This window comes from Leptonychotes weddellii, chromosome 13, assembly GCF_054177405.1.
Source record: "Leptonychotes weddellii isolate Sample4059 chromosome 13, ASM5417740v2, whole genome shotgun sequence".
In the NCBI taxonomy this organism is placed as follows: domain Eukaryota; kingdom Metazoa; phylum Chordata; class Mammalia; order Carnivora; family Phocidae; genus Leptonychotes; species Leptonychotes weddellii.
The window spans coordinates 35,134,483-35,157,234 of record NC_138381.1 but is presented as its reverse complement, the minus strand read 5'-3'; the positions used below and the strand labels follow the sequence as shown (position 1 = coordinate 35,157,234).

Below are 22,752 nucleotides of genomic sequence, written 5' to 3'. Positions count from 1 at the left end.
GAACATAAGGAATAGCATGGAGGACATTAGGAGAAGGAAGGGAAAAGTAAAGGGGGGGGGCAATCGGAGGGGGAGATGAACCATGACAGACTATGGACTTTGAGAAACAAACTGAGGGTTATAGAGGGGAGGGGGGCAGGGGGATGGGTTAGCCAGGTGATGGGTATTAAGGAGGGCATGTATTGCATGGAGCACTGGGTGTTATACACAAACAATAAATTATGGAACACTACATCAAAAACTAATGATGTAATGTATAGTGACTAACATAACATAATAAAATTAAATTAAATTAAAAAAAGAAATATTTTAGATTTATTTTTGTTTTTGCTACTTGTGCTTTTTGTGTCATATCCAAAAAATTGTTGCCAAGACCAATGTCAAATAGCTTTTCCCCTATATTTTCATTTAGGAGTTTTATAGTTTCAGATTTTATGTTTAAGTCTTTAATCATTTGCAGTTAATTTTTGTAAGTTGTGTAAATTAGGAATCCAATTTTATTCTTCTGCATGCGGTTGTCCAGTTTTCCCAGCATCATTTATTAAATAGGCTATCATTTTCCCATTGAGTATTAGCTTTCTTGTAAAATATTAGTTGACCATATATATGGAGTTTATTTTTGGCCTTTTGATTCTGTTCCATTGATCTAGGTCTATTTTTACTCCAGTACCATACTGTTTTGATTAATATAAATTTGTAGTATAGTTTGAAATAAGGAAGTTTTGTTCTTTCTCAGGATTGTTTTAGCTATTCATTCTTTTGCATTCCATACACATTTTAAGATAATTTTTCCTATTTCTGTGAAAAATGATATTGGAATTTTGATAGGGATTGCATTAAATCTATACATGCCTTTAGGTAGTTTGGTCACTTTAACAATATTTATTTTTCTCTTCCGTGAACACCAAATATATTTCCATTTATTTCGTGTCTTCTTCAATTTCTTTCATCAATGTCTTACAGTTTTCAGTGTATAGATATTTTATCTCCATGGTTAAATATATTTGTAAGTATCCTATTGTTTTTGATGCTATTGTACATGTGATTGTTTTATTTTTTTTATTTTTAGTTATTTTGTTGTTGGTGTATAGAAATGCAATAATTTCTCTATGTCGAATTTGTGTCTTCATCTTTACTGAATTCACTCATTACCTCTAACAGTTTTTTGGTGGAGTGTATAGAATTCCTATATCTAAGATCACATCATCTGTAAGCAAAGACAAGTTTATTTCTTCCTTTCTTATTTGGATGCCACTACTCTCCTAACCCATGCTCAGGACACACTTTTTTTTTTTTTTTAAAGATTTTATTTATTTGACAGAGAGAGACAGCGAGAGCAGGAACACAAGCAGGGGGAGTGGGAGAGGGAGAAGCAGGCTTCCCGCCGAGCAGGGAGCCCGATGTGGGACTCGATCCCAGGACTCTGGGATCATGACCTGAGCTGAAGGCAGACGCTTAACAACTGAGCCACCCAGGCGCCCCAGGACACACGTTTTAATTGATCATTTTTAGCCTGGGCAAAATGTATCTCCAAAACAAGCACAGTCACTACCAAGAGACTGAAACAAAAATTGAAATCTATTTTTCATTCCTAGGATAAAGATCATTGTCATATTGAGTGGAACATCTCTCAGCCAAGAAGTGTAAATCAGGTAGATAAGAAATAGTTTTGGAGATATGATCAGGCATTTGGTATTTAATCTGACTGTCCACGAGTAATACAATTTTAAAAATATAATATGGCCCCTACAGCCAACCTGCTCAATAGTTGGCCAATTGCTGAAAGAGCAAGAAACCAGGCAAAAGTGCCTATAAAATACAACCAGCTCTTTGGTAATTACTGTAGATTAATTCAATTCCAGACTTTGTTTAAAGAATATATTTTACCTTGATCTCAACACTGTGTTGGGTACTTAGGTTTCAACTATGAACAAAATGGTATACATAGTTGCCCGATAGATATTTATACTATAGCTACCATGGAGTAAAGACATTGAAGATATTGAAGATATTAGTTTTTATACTAGTCTTTTTTTCCCATTACTATTTCTTTGTTTTCCATTCATCTCTGGGAAAACTTTTGTTGAATATGTCAGTCTGTCTCTGTCTTTATAAAAGAAAATAAGGAGAGATTTGTTACCATAATTGGATCAAAATCTGAAAGTCCCCAGAACACTCCTGATCTGGCACGATATCCAAATTAAATCATAGAATCCCAAGGGGCTAAAATTCAAGAGAGTGTGAACACTTGACAATGTGTGCTCCTTTTGGGGGGGAAAGATAATATCTATATCATTCTCAGTGCCTGGAAACTCTGCTGCAGACATGACAGATACTAATTTCTATTTTCTCTACTCAGAAATAGTGACAGCACTGTCATAACAAAGAAGTTCTTAAAATTCAACAATGACTTTTGAGAGAGAATGTGATTTGATACTGAATTTATTTCCTAAAAGTAACGAACTATAAACCTGAAATTAAAAAATGTAGCTGAAAATTTTAAGGACAAAGTTATATTCTTAGATTTTATACATTAGGACAAGAATGTAGGTAGGTCAGGAATCTCAGCACAAATAAGAATTTTTTTTTAAGATTTTATTTATTTATTTGGCAGAGAGATAGAGAAAGAGCGAGCACAAGCAGGGGGAATGGGAGAGGCAGAGGGAGAAGCAGACTCCCCGCGGAACTGGGACCTGGATGAGGGACTCAATCCCAGGACCCTGGGATCATGACCTGAGCCGAAAGCAGACACTTAACTGACTGAGCCACCCAGGCTTCATGCAAATAAGAATTATTTCAATTCAGTTATTCCTAATGATTATAAGGAAGATGGCTCAGAAGGCTTAATTATTTTTAGTGTAGTAGGGTATACTTCAATACAACTTGTTTTTAAACTTGAATTCTTCCTAAATATACCTGAGAGATTTAGTGTTTCTAAGCACTACTTCTTTAGCACTGCAGATGATGATAACTAAATTCTCTAATCTCTGACTATAAATTCTTTCTACCAGAGAATCCCAAACTACTTAATTGCCCTCATCCTTTTTTTTGTCCTTCTCATACATACAACATTAGCTAAGAACAACATATACTTTACCATCTTCCAGCCAGTCTGATTCAATAAATATTTGTTAGAAATTGCACTAAATGCTAATGCTTCAGAGATGGTTGATACATATTTCTTCTTTGGTCCAGCATAGGAGAAAAATATACAAACCTATATATTCAGAATCTAATGTAAATGACATAGAATTATATACCAATTCTAATAGACAAAAGAAGATAGTTATAGTCATTATCATCAGGGAAGACTTTACATACCTGAACCCAGTGGTAGGTAATGGATGCACACCAGGTCAAAGAAGTGTGTGTGGGGTGGATGGGGTGTGGAATTGGGTAGGAAGAGGAAAGCAGACATAATAAATACTCTGGGTAAAGGAAGTGCATGTTCAAACATGGTATTTCTTTTTTTTCCCTTAAAGAATTTATTTATTTTGAGAGACAGAGTTAGTGAGAAAGAGCATGAGGTGGGGGTAGAGGGAGAAGCAGGCTCCCTGATGAGCAGGGAGCCCGACGCGGGACTCAATCCCAGGACCCCGGGATCATGACCTGAGCCAAAGGCAGACACTTAACTGACTGAGCCACCCAGGCGCCCCAAGCACAGTATTTCTGAAAGGGTAGAACTCAGGTTTCATCATAGGGAGTGTTAAGCACTAATGCTGAAATTTAAACATAATATTTAGGTATTGGAGTAGGAAGAGCAGAGAATGTTATGGGATGATGGACTAAGAGAGGCAAGTATTCCCAGAATGGGTGTCAGAACAGCTTTGTGGGGAAAGTGACATCTACACAGAGACCTACTTCAGTGATGTGCACGACTATCCACCCAAGTCCCCATGCTAGACACTAGGCCACCAAAATAACTGGTTTAGATTATTTCAAAGGTATTTGAGATTATCTTGATTCCTTCTACCTTGGTTCATCCAGTTTCAGACATCCTAAAAATATAAATCTTGGCCCGATTAATGACTTCTATAGTGATAGTGTCCAAATTCATAAACATAATTTACAAAGACTTTTGAGATGTGGCTCTGTTTACTTTTCCAGACTCATTTTTGATACTGTGTCCCTCAGACTCAAAAATCCTGCCATACTGAAGTTCTTTTAATTCCTCAAACATGCCATGCACTGTCTTTCTCCAAGTTCTGTCTCTGCCTGCAACCAGTCCTTCAGCATAGAACACAAGGCTTTTCTCTTGTGTAGCTCCTACTTATTCTTCAGTTTCCTACTTAGATATTATTTCTTCTACAAAGGAGGTCGTGACTTCCCAAATCCCAATCAGTGCCTCTCCTAGTGCTCCTCCCTCAGCATGTCCTCCTAGCAGGACCCAACCAGCCTCTGAGAAACAGGAACCACCTCTGTCTTCTTTACCCTTGTATTTCTAGCTGCCAACATAATACTTGGCTCACAGGAAGGGCTCAATAAATGTTGAATGATGGGTAAGATGTAAAACAGCATAAAATATGTAATATTAAATATAAGCTCCAACATAAGTGTTAAATAAGAACTTCCAATGCAAACATTAAATAGTAAATTAAATCCCCAATTACTTTCTCACCCATTAAAAGTTACCATGTGACTTGGGAACATTGTAGATTAATGAAAGTTTCATTAAGAAGTCACTGCCACTTTACTAAAGTTAATGTCAAAAATGATCATGCTTTATATTTAAGGTCAAAACCTGGGATCAGTCCTTCCTAATGTAGACACCCTTTAATTACATTTATCAAAATTGTGTGAAATATTATGGGAATAAACATTATCCCTATTTTTCAAAAAGAGGAGTGCCAAGAAAACTCAGTCATACTCATTCTCCGAGTCCCTGCATAATAATATTTTTGGAGGAGGTGCAGAAATAATTTTATTTTACATTTTACATTTGGCATTTTTGAAATCTACCCAAATCTGTGAACTTCTTATGAACAAGTATTAAAGTAAACGATTATCTTTTGGCTTTTATTGATGTTTTCCAGTGTTCCAAAACTTTCATGCAAGTATGCTGCCTAGTGTATATCTTTATTATTGCATGTGTTTTATTATAGGCCATTATCTATTTATGTAACTGCCTTGCTCAATGGACAGGGTTTTTTAGAACAGACTGCATTTTATTCATCCCCGCATCCTCAGAGCCCAGCATGATACCTGGCAAATAGTAGATCTTCAGTACATTCTTGTTCAATAGATGAAATGAGGTTTACTTTACCAATTTTGCAAATCCAGTACTTTGATCATATTAAACACCTTAGTGAATTAGAAGAGCATACTATTTGGCCTTCTAAAATACAAGTGGAATCACATCTTCCCCCTGCTGAAAAATCCTTTTCTTTTTCACTTTTTCCTGTAAGATCAAGTCCAAAGCCTTCAGCATGCCTATGAGATCCTTCATGATCTGGCTCCCACCTCATCTCCTCTCTCCTGCCTCTCCTCTCGTCCTGAGCACACCCCACCACCCATCATTCTCATACACACTACACACTCATCCTAGTCTTCAGCATGACTGGCTGCTTATTATTTCCTTAACTTACTGCATTGTTTCATTCATTTACATTCGTAACACAAAAAATGATAGATCCTTTTCATTTTGTACTGAATCCACATTAAACATTTTCAGTTTTTGTTTTTTTTCCATTTGATTCTCATTGCATTTACCAAGTGCCTAGCATTTAACTCAGGGCTTGGCACATAGTAAATAGCAAATATATGTTGATGACTAAATGAAGAGTCCTTAGCAATAAAGATTACTCCCTCACTTCATGGGTAAGTAAACTGATTTAAAGAAAGATTAAGTAATTTGTCTGAGCCCATACAGTTTAGTCAATTCCAGAGATTTGAATCATCTTTCTTCCTTTTTCTGGCTGGAAACTGTTTTTCCTTTAAGACCCAGGTAAGGTGGGATATTTTCAGGAAAAAAAAATCTTTTCTGATTCCTCCAAACTTTCATTCCCAGCACTCTTCTCAATAAAATGAGTCATTCTCTTACACATGTGGCTTATTTACTATCCTTAGTGACTGCACTTACCAGAGTGTCACATTGTAACATGTTTAATGTCTCCCTTCTTTTCTTGATGCCCCTGGAGCATCATTCACAGTGCTCAGTGTGTAATTGGTGCCCAAAGTTATTTGCTGAATTCAGTTGAAAAGTCAGTGTTAAGTTATTGTGTTAAAATATTAATTTAAACTTATATTTAATTTTCATAAAACTATTACTCTAACCATATATCATTTTTAAAAGCATACAAATCCAACAAACCCTTTTACTATACTGCCTTTTTCTGAAGAAACCGTATATTGACTCATGCCTCAGTTCTTTGAGATCTGCCTTTGTTCTCACCACTCAACTGAAACTACCTTCTGGATGGTCTTCAGGGATATCCAAGTCAAAGGTTCCTTTCATTTTTCCTTCTCCTCCACTCTCAAAATGATCCATTGCCCCCCTTTCTTTTACTCTGGGCCTGGACCTGCTAAGTTCTCTGCTTTCTGGCTCTTTGTGTCAGTTTCATCTCTATCCTTCGTCACTGTTTTCTCTTCTTTCATCCATAGAAAAGGCTCAGGTTTGTTGGCTGGTCACTGGCTGTCTGGCTTCCTGTTCACACAGCAGATGACCCCTACTTCTGTCCTCCCAGTCTTTCTGCTATATGTTGGCCTCACATTTCCACCTGTCATCAGCCATGCCTGACCAACCCTCTAGCACCTGAAGCTCCATAAGCTTAAAACAAACTGACACAGCTCCTGCCCTGGCAAGGGCCCTCGTACCTCTCCCCTGAAAAGGTTCTCTGTACCTCCTATCTCTAGCATCCTCAAACCATTCTATGAAGTGCTAAGCCATCCATCCTCCTGCCCAAGATCATGCTCACTGCATCATTCTCATGCTTACATCTTTCTATAGTTCCCCACACTCAGAGATATAAACCAAATAGCATATTAGTATTGGCCCTGGAAAATATCCCCCCTGACTTGCTTTTATGCACCCTTGAGTCTATCCAAACTCATGGTTATTTGCTTCCAGGTCAGTTTGGTGCCTTCTTGCTTTTGTGACTTAACTCTCCTCTTCTCGCCTCCTCAAACTTCTCTCGTCACAGCTATCTTTATCCTTTGATTCATACACACAGTGTTTCCTCTATGAACCCTTCTTCAATTGTCTGCTTTGTGTTTTCACAGAACATTTTTGCACGTAATGATTGGCATTCATATATTTTTACCTTTTGTTTTTGTTAGGTAGTAGCTCTTTCAGAAGCAATTCTATAGCGCCCGCAATCTCCTGACTATACAGGAACTGAGGAATACATAGAAACCCATATAATACATCCAAACCCATATAATTCACACCAAGAGTGAATGCCAAGATAAATTATGGACTTTGGGCAATTACGATGTATCAATACAGGTTCATCAATTTTAACAAATGTATGACTCTGGTAGGGGATGTTAATACGTATGTGGGAACAAGGGGGATATGGGGAGTCTCTGTACCTTCCTCTGAATTTTTCTGTGGACCTAAAACTATAACTAAAACTATAACTAAAAAAATTAAGTCTTAAAAAATTATGTCTGAAACACCAAAGTGAAACCAATTAAAAAACCAATCAATTCTCTTTATATTTAGTGTGCACGTTTGAGAATCATAACACAAGACCTCATAAACTCCCAAATATCTTTTACCAGCCTGCAATGATGCTATGCTCATCAATCATCATATTAGAAATTCAATTCATTTGAGTCAGTTTTTTTGTTAATTGAAATATATTTGACATATAACATTGTGTAAACTTAAAGTGTATATGTCAATTTGATACATTCACATATAGTTATATGATTGGCATTATAACACTAATTAGCACCTCTATCACACCACATAATTATCATTTCTTTTTAGTGATGGCAATAATCGAGATCAAGTCTCTCAGCAAGTTTGATTATTATAATATGATATTGTTGTCTATATTCACTACATTGTGCATTAGAGTTCAAAGACTTATTTACTATTTGTTGCCAATTTGTATCTTGAAACAACATCTGTCTTGTTTTCCCACCCCCCCCACCCCCTGGTAAACACTATCTTATTCTCTGTTTTTACAAGTTTGGCTTTTTTTTTTTCCCTAGATTCCACACATAAGTGATATCATAGTATTTGTCTTTCTCTGTCTAACTTATCTCAGTCTAACTTATCTCACTTAGCATAATGTCCTCAAGGTCCATCCATGTTGTTGCAAATAGCAAGATGTCCTTCTTTCTCATGGCTGAATAATATTCATATATATATATATATGTTTTTTATATATATAAAACAATTAAGATATAGAAGATAGGAGATATATATCATTTCTTTTAGACATATACCTAGAAGTGGAATTCCTGGATCATACAGTAGATCTATTTTTAATTTTCTGAAAAATCCCCATATGGTTTTCCATAGTGGCTGAACAAATTTACATTCCTATAGCATTGTACAAGGGTTCCCTTTCCTCTACATCCTCTCCAATGCTTATCTTCTTTTGTCTTCCTGATGATAGGCATTCTAACAGGTGTGAGATGATATCTCAGTGTGGTTTTGATTTCCATTTTTCTGATGATAAGTGATGTTGAGCATCTTTCCATGTCCTTTTGGCCACTTGGATGACCTCTTTGGAAAAATGTCTATTTAGTTCTTCTGCCTCTTTTTAAATCTGACTTTTTTGTTTTTGTTACTGAGTTGTTACACATTCTTTATATATTTTGGATATTAACCCTTTATCTGATATATGGTTTGCAAAAATTTTCTCCCATTCTCTAGGTTGCCTATTCATTTTGATTGTTTCCTTTGCTGTGCAAAAGCTTTTATATTTGATGTAACTCCATTTGTTGGATTTGTTTTGTTTTGTTTTTTAAAGATTTTCTTTATTTATTTGACAGAGAGAGACACAGCGAGAGAGGGAACACAAGCAGGGGGAGTGGGAGAGGGAGAAGCAGGCTTCCCGCTGAGCAGGGAGTCGGATGCGGGGCTCGATCCCAGGAGCCTGGATCATGACCCGAGCTGAAGGCAGACGCTTAATGACTGAGCCACCCAGGCATCCCCCGATTTGTTGGTTTTTGATGTCATATTCAATTGAGTCACTATGGTGAAATATAATGAGAATCTAAGGCCCAGAGAAATAAGATTGTATACATATTACCTGGAATAGGACATACTCATATTCCAGATTAAGGTCAGAGTCAGCTACATGGGAGGAAGTTTGGGGAAGCCAGGTGGCAATGTGAGGAAAGTGTTGATATAGGAAAGTGGGTGGGGTAAGATCAATAAGATTTATTCCCACATCCTGCATCATTTTTGTTCAACAAACATTTTGTAAGGAGTAAGTTTTATGCATGTAAATCACTTTAAGGCGTAACCATACAATCCACCACCCACACAATTTATCATCCTGCCTCCTTGTCCTTATTCCTCATGGATCTTTCTCCCTAGAAGTTCAGAAAAGAAAAGATTTTTCCCCCCCCCGCTGAGGTAATCAAGACAGATACTATAAAGGAAGTGACATTTGAATTGGACAGATTCCAACAGGGTCAGGAAGATTTTAACAAGCAGAAATTGCAAGGTATCCTAGGATCTATTTCCATGAGTGCCTGTTACATATTCACAGAAATAGGTCCTAGAATAAATGCCTATAAAATACCTCTGGGAATGTATTATATATTCCAGATGCCTAGAAAATAAGTGTAACTAAAAGGAAATAAGGAAGGAAGAAGGAATAAAGGAAGAAAAGATAGTATTTGCTAGATAAGATAAAATAAAGTAAAACGCTTCTCCAAATTGCCAATCTCAGTAAGTACTTGGTAGGCTATAAAAAAGGGATATTCAACTTTCCAAATAAATATTTATGAGCCAAGAATGTTTTTGCAAGATTTAGCTAAGCCCCAAACTCTGGAGCCAGTAACAACCACCACAGCAATTCCATTTATTATGTGCTTATATAAACAATTGTCACAATTGTCTATAGGTTAAGTATTATTATCCCCATGTAACTAATGAAATATCCAGGCTTAAAAGGTAAAGACTTGCTCCAGGTCACAGAGTTGATCAGTGTGGCTTCCTGATCAAGTAGGAACCGTGAGCCATAAAATAGCATCTGGGGGTCTCAGCACCAAGTTAAATATGCTGCTCATTTTCAGGCCCTACACTATGATCTTAACTCAAATTGTATGTTTGAAATGTGGCCCAAATGATTGGGGGCTTAAATCCAAATCCTAGAAATTCTTAGTGTAACCATATTTATAATGTCACCAGGTCTTAGTTTTCCCATCTGTAAAAATGGGAATAATAACAGAACCTAATTCCATTGGGTAATATGAGGATTACATGAGTTAGTTTTTAGAATACTGCCTGAACTCATGGTAAGAACTCAATTATGTTACCTTTCATTATTATTCCTTGGGATGAAAGTTTGTGACTTATTACTTGATCCTTTTCTTTAAACTCTCATCCATGTTATTCTCTCAATTCCAAATAACCCCAAGATCTTCAATTCAAAAATATTTTTAAAAAATCATACTAATAACAAGGTTACAGATAATTGCTTTCAGGAATATACTTTAAGACTCATCAAATATTTAATATTAGTGAAAATAATATAAATTTATTATATTGAGACAAATTATAATATATTACTCTTGGTTTCTGGTATTTCTTCTTTTATTCTTTCCCCAAATTTGGGTCAATATCAAAGTACTTCACAAGGAGTCCTGGTAATACCAATTATTTTGAGATGTGTATGAATTACTTCTGGGTATGTTAATTATAGTTCTCTCACTTAGAGTTCCTCTACCATTCTCAAGATAACCTACAGACCAAATGATATTTTAAAAAATATCAAACATTTTATCTTATCCCAAAAGACAGAATACAAATGTAAGACAGACAAATAAACATACACAGGCAAAACAAAACAAAAAAACCCAACCCAAAACAAAACAAAACAAAATTACACAAAGCATACGAAATACAACCCTATTTCTTTTTGAGCTATCGATTAACCGTCAAATAAAGATAAAGATAATAACTGGTCATTTTCCTTGGTTTTGTATTTTGGCCAAAAATATAATGTATTACTCTAACCTGATTACTTATCAGTGCATAGCACTGATGGCTGAAGGATCAGTTGAGATTTTGTATTGAACTGATTGAACTCATATCTTTAAAAGGGAACTCAAAATGTATATTTTGCTGCATATGGAGAATTAAAATCAACTTCACTTTGCACATTTCAGGGTATAAATTTTAGAAGCCCCTTGTCTTCTCCATTCTCCTGAGATAACAAATGTGAAATGAACAAACATAGACTAGATCGTGCATAGCAGGCACTCAGAGATGTTGACTTTACCCCTTCTCTTCCTATAATAACATGTCAAGAATATAAGCACATGCAGGTGGTAACCATGACAGCATGATGATTCAGAAGGACACAGATCTGGGTGTTAGGAGTCACTTGAATGGGTCTTAATTTCTTCATCTGGAAAATGAGGCAGTTTTAAAATTATATTATTCTACAGAGTAGTTAATTTAATGGTCCCTGAATAAGGCATATATTTTTTTTTTTTTTTGCTAAAGCATTATACACATTTAAATTTAGGTTGCAAATATGATAGACACTACAAAAAATCATATGATACTATATCCTTCTTATATATCTTTTGATTAAAAGAAGATCTTCTAAGGACAGAAGGAAAAAATATGTCCAACAATGAGCAGAACTGAAGTCCACCTAACTTTATATTTTATAAAACATATACACACACTCTATCTATATATAATACATATGTAAATATATATGTATATATGTAAAATATATGAAGATGTCATCTTAAATTGGTAGTTAGCAAAATAGAAGTCTAAAATTTACCTTGGGGCTTTTCAAGGACCCACTTTAACTCAACTACCCATTTATTTACATTTATGCACAAAAAGCAACAATGGATACATGCTTAGTTTTTTTTTTTTTTTTTTTTTTTTTATTTATTTGAGACAGAGAGAATGAGAGACAGAGAGCATGAGAGTGAGGAGGGTCAGAGGGAGAAGCAGGCTCCCTGCCGAGCAGGGAGCCCGATGCGGGACTCGATCCCGGGACTCCAGGATCATGACCTGAGCCGAAGGCAGTCGCTTAACCAACTGAGCCACCCAGGCGCCCCATGCTTAGTTTTCTAATAGAAGCACTAGTATATTATTTTTATGTAAAGTAATTCATATAGGAGGGCAAAACAAATATATGCATAATAAATGCCACTGCAAATATGTGCCATTTATCAAGGAGCTATTCACTAATTGTTTTAAATCTCTGCCTCTCTGGAGAGCGTGCTCATCATAGTCACCATATGGTCCACAGAGATAACTAGTCCTACACAACATCAACCAGTATGTGGGTATGGTGAAAAGCACATGGGCTGCGAAGACAGAAGACCTGTGTTCAACACCAGGCTCTATCACTTAACTAAGTATATAATTAATATTAGTTAAATAGCTTAGCATCCATTAGATTTTATGCACTTATGTTTAAATACGGCTGCTAATTACACTTGCTCTCTTTACCACATGGAGTTGGTTTGAGTTGTGAATGTGAAAGCATACCCAAGTAAGTGTTCATCATTGTTACAGTTGACATAACATCTTAATATCAGAACTAATATATCCTTTATCTCCTGGCTCTAAGTCTTTCACACCCTCCATCACTTACCTAATCAAACTCCCAACTCTGCCCATTTAACAATCTAAATATTTCTTAATTCTTTGCTTTCCTTTCCATTCCTACCACCACCTCACTAAGGCAAGACCTCATCCTGTTAATAGCTTCCTCCCTTTTTATGCCACTTAAAGCCATCTTGTAACAAAGATGCCATAATGATCTACCCCAAAACACAATCTGATCATGCTATTTTCCTATCCTCCATCCTAAGAAATTCCCTGTCAACGACAGAGTGAAGTTCAAGCTTTAAAAGGGCATCCATAGCCTACCCTATCCTGACACCCTGAACTACCACTCCAGACTTATCTCTCACCACTTCCATCCTCAACAGTTCTAGGCCTTAGTTTAATGCTGTGTTCTTTGCGAATTTCCTACTTCCTTTCACCAAGTGGCTATCTCCTACTTAACCATTAAAAATTAACTTGGGAACTTTCCAGGACATGGTTAGTAGGCCTAGAAGGCACACCTACATATAAATTAATTTCTATATTATAACACACTTATTTACTTTTGTGTCTATCTTTCTGGCAAATGGGAGTTCTTAATGACATAAACTTTTATTTTTTTTAGCACCCAGGACAGTGCCTAGCACATGAGGCATATTTGTTGAATATACACTGTTGTTTCTACCCTGAAGAAGATCTGTGCCCAAATCTTTATATAACACCAAGAAGCTAGATATTGAAAATCACCAAGTTAGAAGCCTGGGTGGCTCAGTTGGTTAAGCGACTGCCTTCAGCTCAGGTCATGATCCTGGAGTCCCGGGATCCAGTCCCACATCGGGCTCTCTGCTCAGTGGGGGGGTCTGCTTCTCCCTCTGACCCTCTTCCCTCTCGTGCTCTCTGTCTCTCATTCTCTCTCTCTCAAATAAATAAATAAATAAATAAATAAATAAATGTTTAAAAAGAAAAGAAAAGAAAAGAAAATCATCAAGTTAAAACAATAATGAGCTAGAATATCCACACAACAAAGACCAAGATAACATTGTTCCAAAAGCAAATCCCTGGCTCTTATGTTTTAAAAGGCAATCGCCTTACACCTAAATATTACAAAGATATTTAGAAAAATGCGCTACTTCCATTCATCATGTCTAAATAAAATTACATAGTAATTATTAATGGTAATTATGATAAGTATTTTATAAACTTTAATTTGAATGTCAATACCCATTTTGGTAAGAATTTAAAGGAAAGATTCATTGAAAAAGTGTCACATGGACCACTTTAGAGAAAAATACTGTTTTAATAAAGTGAAGATTGAAGGTCTTGGAACTGAGCCAAAAACCAAACCAAATATGCAGTAACCACAGTGACACATTAACCCTCAAACAATAATCACCCTCCTACCACAGTTATTACTTGAAACATTATTCTTTTGGGAGGTTGATTCAGAATATTTTACCATATTTAAGTATAATGCAGCTAGGTCACAAATACCAAAAGAAAAAGAGAAAACCAAAAAGAAAAAAAAAATCAATGATAGTGTTTTTAAGTTACATAATTCCCTCTATTAGATTTTGTTTTGTTTTTATTCTCACTTAATTTGAAACATATTTATATCCAAATTTGTGTCTTCTTAACCTTTCTTTTCCTATATAACTTGTTCCTTTACACTTACTCAGGAGTCTCATTTTCTAAGCTTTTAATCAATATTTCTACTTTCTTCTGATTTCTAATGTTACTAGTTGTCCTCTAAAAATGTGGCCATCTTCAAGCAGAAAATAAATATCACCTAAGCTCTTTCAATGCAATATATTTATTCTTTAGATTGATTAATATGATTCACTGGTCTAGTGAGTGAATTTGCATAATAACAAGCAATCGGTAAATGGCATAGTCCAGCTGAGCTATTCTTTTTAAGCATTTCTATTCACTGTTCAGATTTAAATGCTTTATAATCATTTTTGTTTGATATTATTCACAATAAAATTTTGAAATAGGTCAATATCAAACCCACAGAAATCTAAGTTTTTCAAATATACTATATAATTAAGCTTTTATATTTCTCCAAGTTATTACAGGGGCTACCCTGAACAATACTGGAAGAAGAAATTGGTAGTGTCACTCTATAAATTTGTACATAAGTGTTGGAACATTTCTAAGGACTACAAGAGGTAGTGCTAAGTGAAAGATGAGTGCTAAACCTTTCGTATGAAGTTCACCTGGCAGCCTCAGGTACAGCAAGTATTGATCCAAAGCCAAGAACCCCAGAGCTCTCTGCATACAAATTCACATTGCAAGAAGAAGCCCTAAAACAAAATTCCAGACACAGTGTCCTTCACAATTAAGATGATTCAGCTTCCCTATCCAGCCTCTATAACCGTCTCCAATCCACTTCCCCACTAATTCTGCCCCTTCTTCTGCCACGTGTTCTAACTCCAACTCTTACTTAGCATTAACTCTCCTAACCATCGCCTGGGTTTAGACCTATGTAACTTCACCTAAGGATTACTCCATTTAACTACACATCAGTTTCGAAATGCCCCACACTTTGGCTTCTAAAACATCTCCTTATCTGGTTGCCTTCATTTTCTTCTTCCTTTTTTTTTTTTTTCCCCTCCACAAACTCCTTTTATGCCACCTGTTCTTGATGGGCCGATATTCTTCTGTAGGATGATATATTTTGACTCTTGTCTCCTCAGTCTATGCTCTTCTGAGGTGATCTCATCAACCACAAGAGCTTTAGGCTGCACTTCTAAACCTTTCACATGTTTCTTTCTCCAATCTGGACATTTCTTCTGAGCTGAAACATATATCCCTGATGCCCATTAAACATATCCCGTGGATACTCCATAGGCACGGTTAACCTTATGTATCAAAAAAGCACTTCTTCAAATGTTTCTCATTCTGAATCTTGGAAAATGGTGTTACCATCCACCTAGTCAATCAAGCCAATAAGGCCGGAGTCATTCATGAATGTTCTCTGCTTCACTTCCCACATTTGATAAAACTTTATTTCTTCAAAATATTTGAGAACCTACTGTGTACCAGATATTAAGCCAGGTGCTAGACATACCTCAGTAAGCAAGGTAGATATCATTCCCATACTCATAGAATTTACATCCTAATGGGATGTATAAAGAGGTTTTTCACACTGTAGTGTATGTGAAAAACATTCCTAGGAGTTCGGCAATATAAAATCTCTCGAGCTATATATCCCACAAATACAATATCAAAAGAGCAAAAGTAATATGTTCATTTTATTTTGTATTCCTACATTATTTTCTTCCTGGAATGCCATAATAGCTCTCTAACCAGTTTTCTGTCTTTTTTATTTCCTAGTCCCTATCCTATTTATCTGATCTGATGTAGCCAGGATAATCTTTCTAAAATTGCAAGCTGACCACAACTTTATCACGCTCAACTTGGCTATGGGATACAATCATAAATCCTTGAACTGGCCCATGAAGACTTTGCTGATGGAACCTCTCTGTACTCCATTTCTCCACCATATTCTCTGCTGTGGCCATGCTAAGATCCTTGCAAATCTCCATGCCAAGTATGCTCTCTCGTGGCTCCATGCCTCTACACATGCTCTACCATAAATAATCCTCTCCAACTGAATAACTTCTACGTACACTTCACATTCATGCTGGCATTCATCTCTCTATAAAATCTTCCTTAAAAATCATTATAGTCCCATGGGTGCCCCACCTTTCTTTTCTCATTTCACCTTGCCATTTGCCCATCATATTACTTATGGAATCAGATTATAATCATGGATTTGCCTTTCTTTCCTGCTAGACTTTAAACTTTTGAGGGGCTGAGCCCCTAGTTTGCTCATTTCCATGTTTTTGCTTTCTACAACAGTGCCTTGCATGTAGGAGTCCTTCAGTAAATATTCAGTGAATAAATTAATTGGTGGCAAAGAGTCTATCTTGCATAATGATACTGGGTTCTTCCTCAAACATCGTGTTATGAAGTCCTACCTAGCTCCAAAGAGACAATGGTTCCCTAACCTATGAGACCAACTCATCTTCCCTGTGCATTCCAGGCCCTTCACAATGTCCAACAGGAGAGCCCTTCTGAAAAAATGGTAATCTTATATTTCCTTCAAAGTTCAAGACTCACTTCCTCTAGGGAAGCCCTCTTTATTACTTCAATAGAAGTAGTATTTTCTTACTTTGAACTCCCAGGGTTTTAACACAGAAATGAGTATTTGCCTATACTCTTACTAAGAAACTTTTCTATGTATATGTACCCCTTTTTACCAAAACAATTTCTCAAAGGTCTTATGAATAAAGACTCCTCTCTGAGTTGTCTCTGCTACTTCATGAGTGCAAGTATGGCAGATATTGAATATATTCTTTTATTCTGTTATCCTTGAAGGAATGAATAAAGAATCACTCTGGATTCTGCTCCCAAAGTGTTCTAAAACTACTCTCACAGATGTAACTATTTTCTATTTTTGTCTTACTTGGTATATCAGCATTGGTCCATCAGAGCAGACCACTCTCTTGAAAGGTAGACTACACTTAGCTTCCATACACTATGCCCTTCTGATTTTTCTTCTGTATCTCTGGCTACTTTCACATACAGCTGTCCTTCCTTTACCAAACCATTAAATATTTGGTTCCTCAGGTATGTCTCCTCCCCGGGTCCATTTCTCATCTTACTCTTCACATATAGCCCAAATTCAATCTGTGCTTTTTACAACTTCGTCTTAGAGAGTGGAAAAGTAACTTCACTTTGTTTAAAATGTGCAACAGTGTGTTTCAAATGAGCATAGTTCCTATCATTATAATGAATACAGGGATATAGAAGAGAAGAGCAAACCACTGAATAATTTGAGAAAAATACTCAACAGATACATGGCATAAAAAGGATGTTTATAAAGACCAGACAGACAATGTAGATGGCCAGAGCACTTAAAGGTTATTTTGTTCTGTAAAATGCAACCTTGATTCAGATCATGTTAGTGAATACAAACTCATTTGTGCTTGTGTGATTTGGCTTTAAACCATTGGAGAGAATATTTGCGCATTTACCCCAGCAAAAGTTGTAGCAGCCTCCCTCAGGCAGAAATGCTTAAGTGTCTGATGATGTCAGTGACTTGCTTAAAAGAGGATAAAACAACATACCCTCAGGCAAGCAAGAGGATTTAAATAGAGCCAATTTAGGAAGTATGGTGCCTCAGCAAATTCAGAAATTAATTCAAATTAAGACATTTTGCTTTAAGATCTATGTCAAAAGATCAGTTCTTCAATTCTAATTTAGAAGTGGAGGAGGGGTGGGAGGAAGGAGTCAAAATGTGTATTCCATAAAAAGCTTTCTGTGTTCCAAAGTATACATTCAAAAATTACAGAACAAAAATCACCAGCATGCATTATTTCAAACTGATAGAAATCTGAAGTTAATTTTTTTTTTTTTTTAAGAAATCAAATGGGACAAACTGATGGTTACCAGAAGGGAGATGGGTGGGGAATGGATTAAATAGGTGATGGGGATTAAGGAGTGCACTTGTGATGAGCACCAGGTGTTGCATGGAAGTGTTGAATCACTACATTGTACACCTGAAACTATATTACACTGTATGTTAATTAGAATTTAAATAAAAACAAACAAAAAAAGAATTGGCAGTATTTCTGAAAATGGGTGTGAAGAGATAGAAATCAAAACAGAAGGACCAAAAAATAAAAATTAAAAAAATAAATAAATCAATTGGGAATGGGAGGATTGTAATTTATTCTAATATAAAGAATCTAGAAATTTAGATATGTCTGAAACACGTTTCGGTCTTTTGTAGGATACAGTTTGTGATAAATTACTTGTTCCAGCAGTTATTTAATCTGCAAGCTTCATCTAGAACACTGACATATTTCTCCCACGTATGGGAAGTAAATTATTGACCAAAGTCCCTGGGTCTCTAAAGCAAACTTGAGAGTGTAATTGAAACTTTATTATGGCGTACACCTATTCAGTCTAGGAGAAACTAGATAGTGATCTTTTTAGAGTCCATAATTGTGTTCTGAAAGCTAAACTTTCACAACTGAGCTCAACAAACTCCCAGAGACAGACCCATAAGAAAATTATATGAAGGAGAAACATTACATCAAGTGATTTCATGTATAAAAACACACAAATGTGAAGGGCATGTGATGTGGTGAGCACTGGGTGTTACATGCAACTGATGAATTACTGAAGTCTACATCTGAAACTAATGATGTGCTATAGCTGGCTAATTGAATTTAAATTTAAAAAACCCCACATACCAACAGCCTTGTCTGAAATACTATCCATTTTGCTCACTGTTATTCCTGAAAATTATTGCTTATATGGACACAGGATATCTATGGTTATAAATCTCTTAGCAACGTATTACTGAGATTTGTTTAAAATGGTTTTAGCAACAACAATCTTCATCTCTCGTATAAATATGGATTTCTTTATGACCTTCATGACGAACTTAGAAACGCTGAAAATTGTAACGTGACCTTACCTTGCTTCCATTCTCCCTTGCCTCTCGTTCCATCTTGAGGTCCGAAATTAGGAGATTCTTATATTTGTTTTTTCCATTACTGCTGTGGTCATCTATTGTGTATTCCGAAGTCAGCTGTGCTGAGAGGGGACTGTCACTCAGGTTCAGAGGCTGCTCCTCCTGCCCCAGCCCAGTTTTGCCATCACCATTGGAGTCACCCATCTCCCTGTTGTGTGTTCCCCCGGAAGCAACTGAACTGTGCCCCAGAGTCTCATTGCCGTTAAAGCTCTCCGCAGCAGAATCATCTGTTGGAAAGAATAGTGTGATTTTAATTAATGTGCCATTCAGTTTCTACTTCAACTAACATTTACTGAGCTCCTATTATGTGCTTGGCATTGTGGTAATTTTACATCTCCTGTGTAATTTATCCCTACAAATAAACTTGTGAAGCAGTCGTTATTTGTAATCTAGTAGGCACCTTTAGGCACAAGAAATGAAGCAAAATGATAAGAAGAAGATAAAAGAGGGAAAACAGTCCAATCTCAAATGCGATCTCAAAGAAAAGCAAATTGAAACAAAGAAAACTTGTAAATTAATTTGCATAGAGTTTGTTTTTCTAGTGAGAATATGCAGATTTGGTGAAAATTCTCTGATAAAAGCATTGTTTATCCTGCTAGTGGGGTGTATGTTGGTTCAAGCTTTATGAGTGTTTAATATGCATCTAAAACATTAAAAGCGCTCCTAACCTTTGCTCCAGTCATTACACTTCTGGGACTTCACTGTGTGCATTTCTGTGTAGGTAAAAAGGCCTTTATATCAGAGTTGTTTATAATAGCAAACATCCAGAAGTGACAGAAATTACCAAAAATAAAAAATTGGCTCAATACATGTTGGAATGATTAGAATATGGGAAATGTGGAATATTTTTCCATTAATATTAATGGGAAGTGTGAAGTGTTAAATGGAAAAAGCTAGCTACAAAAATGGTCAAATGATCCCAATTTTCTAAAAAGAAAACACATACCCATATAGAGGGAGAAGAGTGAAAATAATGTAGGCTAAAATGTTAATATTAATTTCTTCTTAACTGGAATGGCACTAGATTTTTAAATATTCTTTATTATTTACAACATATATAATTTTCTAATAACAAAAATAAAATAACTGTAGGAATAAAGACATAAATAAATAAAAAGCAAAACAGGGAAGAGAAGAAACAAAATTAGTCAAAATTTTCTGGCTTTAAAATAAATGATAAGCTTGTTTAGAAATACACACCAATAACAATTAGAGTAAGAAACAAAATTTACATGAAACAATAAAATTCTATTTCTCTTAATTTCATTTTTATATTAATTTTAAAGGATTATGAAGGACGAAGGTGTTCAATTGTTTCCTTTAATTAAGGGTTATTGATGAAGCCATATAAATATGAGTGCGCAAGAGTATTATTTTGATTTCTGAACATTCTCAAGTTTGCTTTATTTTTGTAGGATGCAATGAAATATTTAATGCCTTCTAATCAATTAAATTCATGAAAATAATATTTAAATTCTGAAGGAGTGGTATCATTCACCTGTTCATTCATTTATTCAACATTTATTGAATACCTACACTTGGCCAGAAGGGGGTTAAATAATTTGGCCAACAGAGACTCTGCCTTCAATGAGTTCACAAATAATTAAAAGACATGAAAAAAAAAAAACATGCAACTAAAATGCAGAGGAAAAAGGCTTTGATTCAAAACAAGGGGGTAAGGACACCACAGAAGTTTTCCTAAAGAAGGTGGCATATGAGCTGAATTTCAAAAGATGAGTAGGCCTTAACCAGGTGAAGAAGTTGACGGACAGCGTTTGCAACCTAGAGATCAGTAGGTGCAATATCTTCGAGGACAGAATGTGCAGGGCAGATGAGAAATAAGGTTGGGGTGTTGAGTGCAAACAAAACAGTCAGAAAGGGAAACCTAGATACGGAGGCAGAGGATGTGCTTTGTATAATCAAGAGCTTGGCTTGGACCTTGGGAGCAAATAGGAGCAATTTTATTGTTGGAGGTGATATAAAAAAAAAAATCTTTTAAGGAGATTACTCTGACTCTTATGAGGAGTTTGGGATGATGGTGACAAAATGGAAAACCGTTAAGAGTTCTAGAAGCCATCTGAATCAGCATTGTTGAAAGCCCAAACTAAAGCAACAATAGTGTAGAACAAGCGGGGACTAGAATAATCATAAGAAAAGAACAGGTAAAGACTGAGAGTAGGACAGACGAGGGTCCAGGAGGAAGCCCAGATCTCCAGCTCCAGTGGAAAATAAAAACAAAGGGCATTAAGCTTAATTTTCAGCAAAATAATATTTTAAAAACTTAAATTTTAAAAACAATATTTTAAAACTATTTTGTGAAAAAGTTAAAACATATTCAAATGGCAAGATTCTACTAATAAATTACTCCTTTTACATCCCATTCAACAAAAGACTTCATGTGGAAAGAAAGCAAACATAAGAGAATTTAGGGAAACCCAGTCATGAATAATATGACATAGCACTTTCCATAGCTATTGAGAAATCAAAAACATTCTTTTAATTATGAAATATATAAGGTTTTTGAAATAAAGAATTAGGGGAATAATTTACGTAAGTAATTCAGAAAATTGTGCATGTCCTTTATGTGAAGTCAAATCCAAAGCTAAAGTATGCAAGGTCATTTCTGATTATTTCTTTCTTTCCACAAAAGTCCAAAGAAAAGCATAATGGATACATTCCAGTCCAATTATTAAATTCATGAAGAAAAGTGTGATTTAACATTTGTGTACTAGAATTTTTAAAAAATGCTAAATATTTTATGTAAGAAAATTTTATCAATATGTTAAAAGAATGAATAACCCTAAAGGTATATTACATTTTACTGAGTGGTTCGGTCAGTTAAGCATCTACCTTTGGCTCAGGTCATGATCTCAGGGTCCTAGGATCGAGCCCGATTTCTCTGTCAGGCTCCCTAACAGGGAGCCTGCTTCTCCCTCTCTCTCTGCTCCTCCCCCGTTTGTGCTCTCTTGCTCGCTCTATCTCTCTCTTAAATAAATAAGTAAATAAATAAATATTTTTTTTAAAAAGTAAAATAAAATAAAACCAAATCTATACTAGCATAAAACAAATCCAATATCTTTTATAGTTAAAAATTAAAATAGTATATCTGTATCTTTAGTCTGAAATCATCATACATATTTAGTAACTAGTGTACCATTTATTCACATTTTAAATAAAATAAACATTATTACCTATCAGGAGAATCTTTAATAAAAGTCATGTATTTATAATTTTGGTATAAAGTATAAACAATAAAAGAGAAAATATTTTTAGACAGAGTAGTTCACTCCAGATGTTACCAAGGTAACTAAATTCCACAGCTTTCCATATTTCATTCATGAGTAAATCAGTATGTTTTATGAAGAACAAATGAATGATTTACTTATTTGTATAAAATATATATTCACACATTTTATCATTTAAATAGTAAAAGAACCAGTAATGTCACATGCCACTATCTTATAAATCAAAATTTAAAACAAAGTTTTTG

At 35.4% G+C, this 22,752-nt stretch overlaps 1 protein-coding gene across 2 annotated transcripts in view; it reads right to left on the bottom strand.

Annotated features, from left to right (window-relative positions):
• NOL4 (nucleolar protein 4) overlaps positions 1-22,752 on the bottom strand; it is a 291,164-nt gene that overhangs the window by 187,127 nt on the left and 81,285 nt on the right. For both annotated transcript variants that reach the window (XM_081801435.1, XM_081801436.1), the window contains exon 4: positions 19,206-19,489. In XM_081801435.1, coding sequence (XP_081657561.1) covers positions 19,206-19,489 — 284 coding nt within the window. The remainder of the gene's footprint in view (positions 1-19,205; positions 19,490-22,752) is intronic.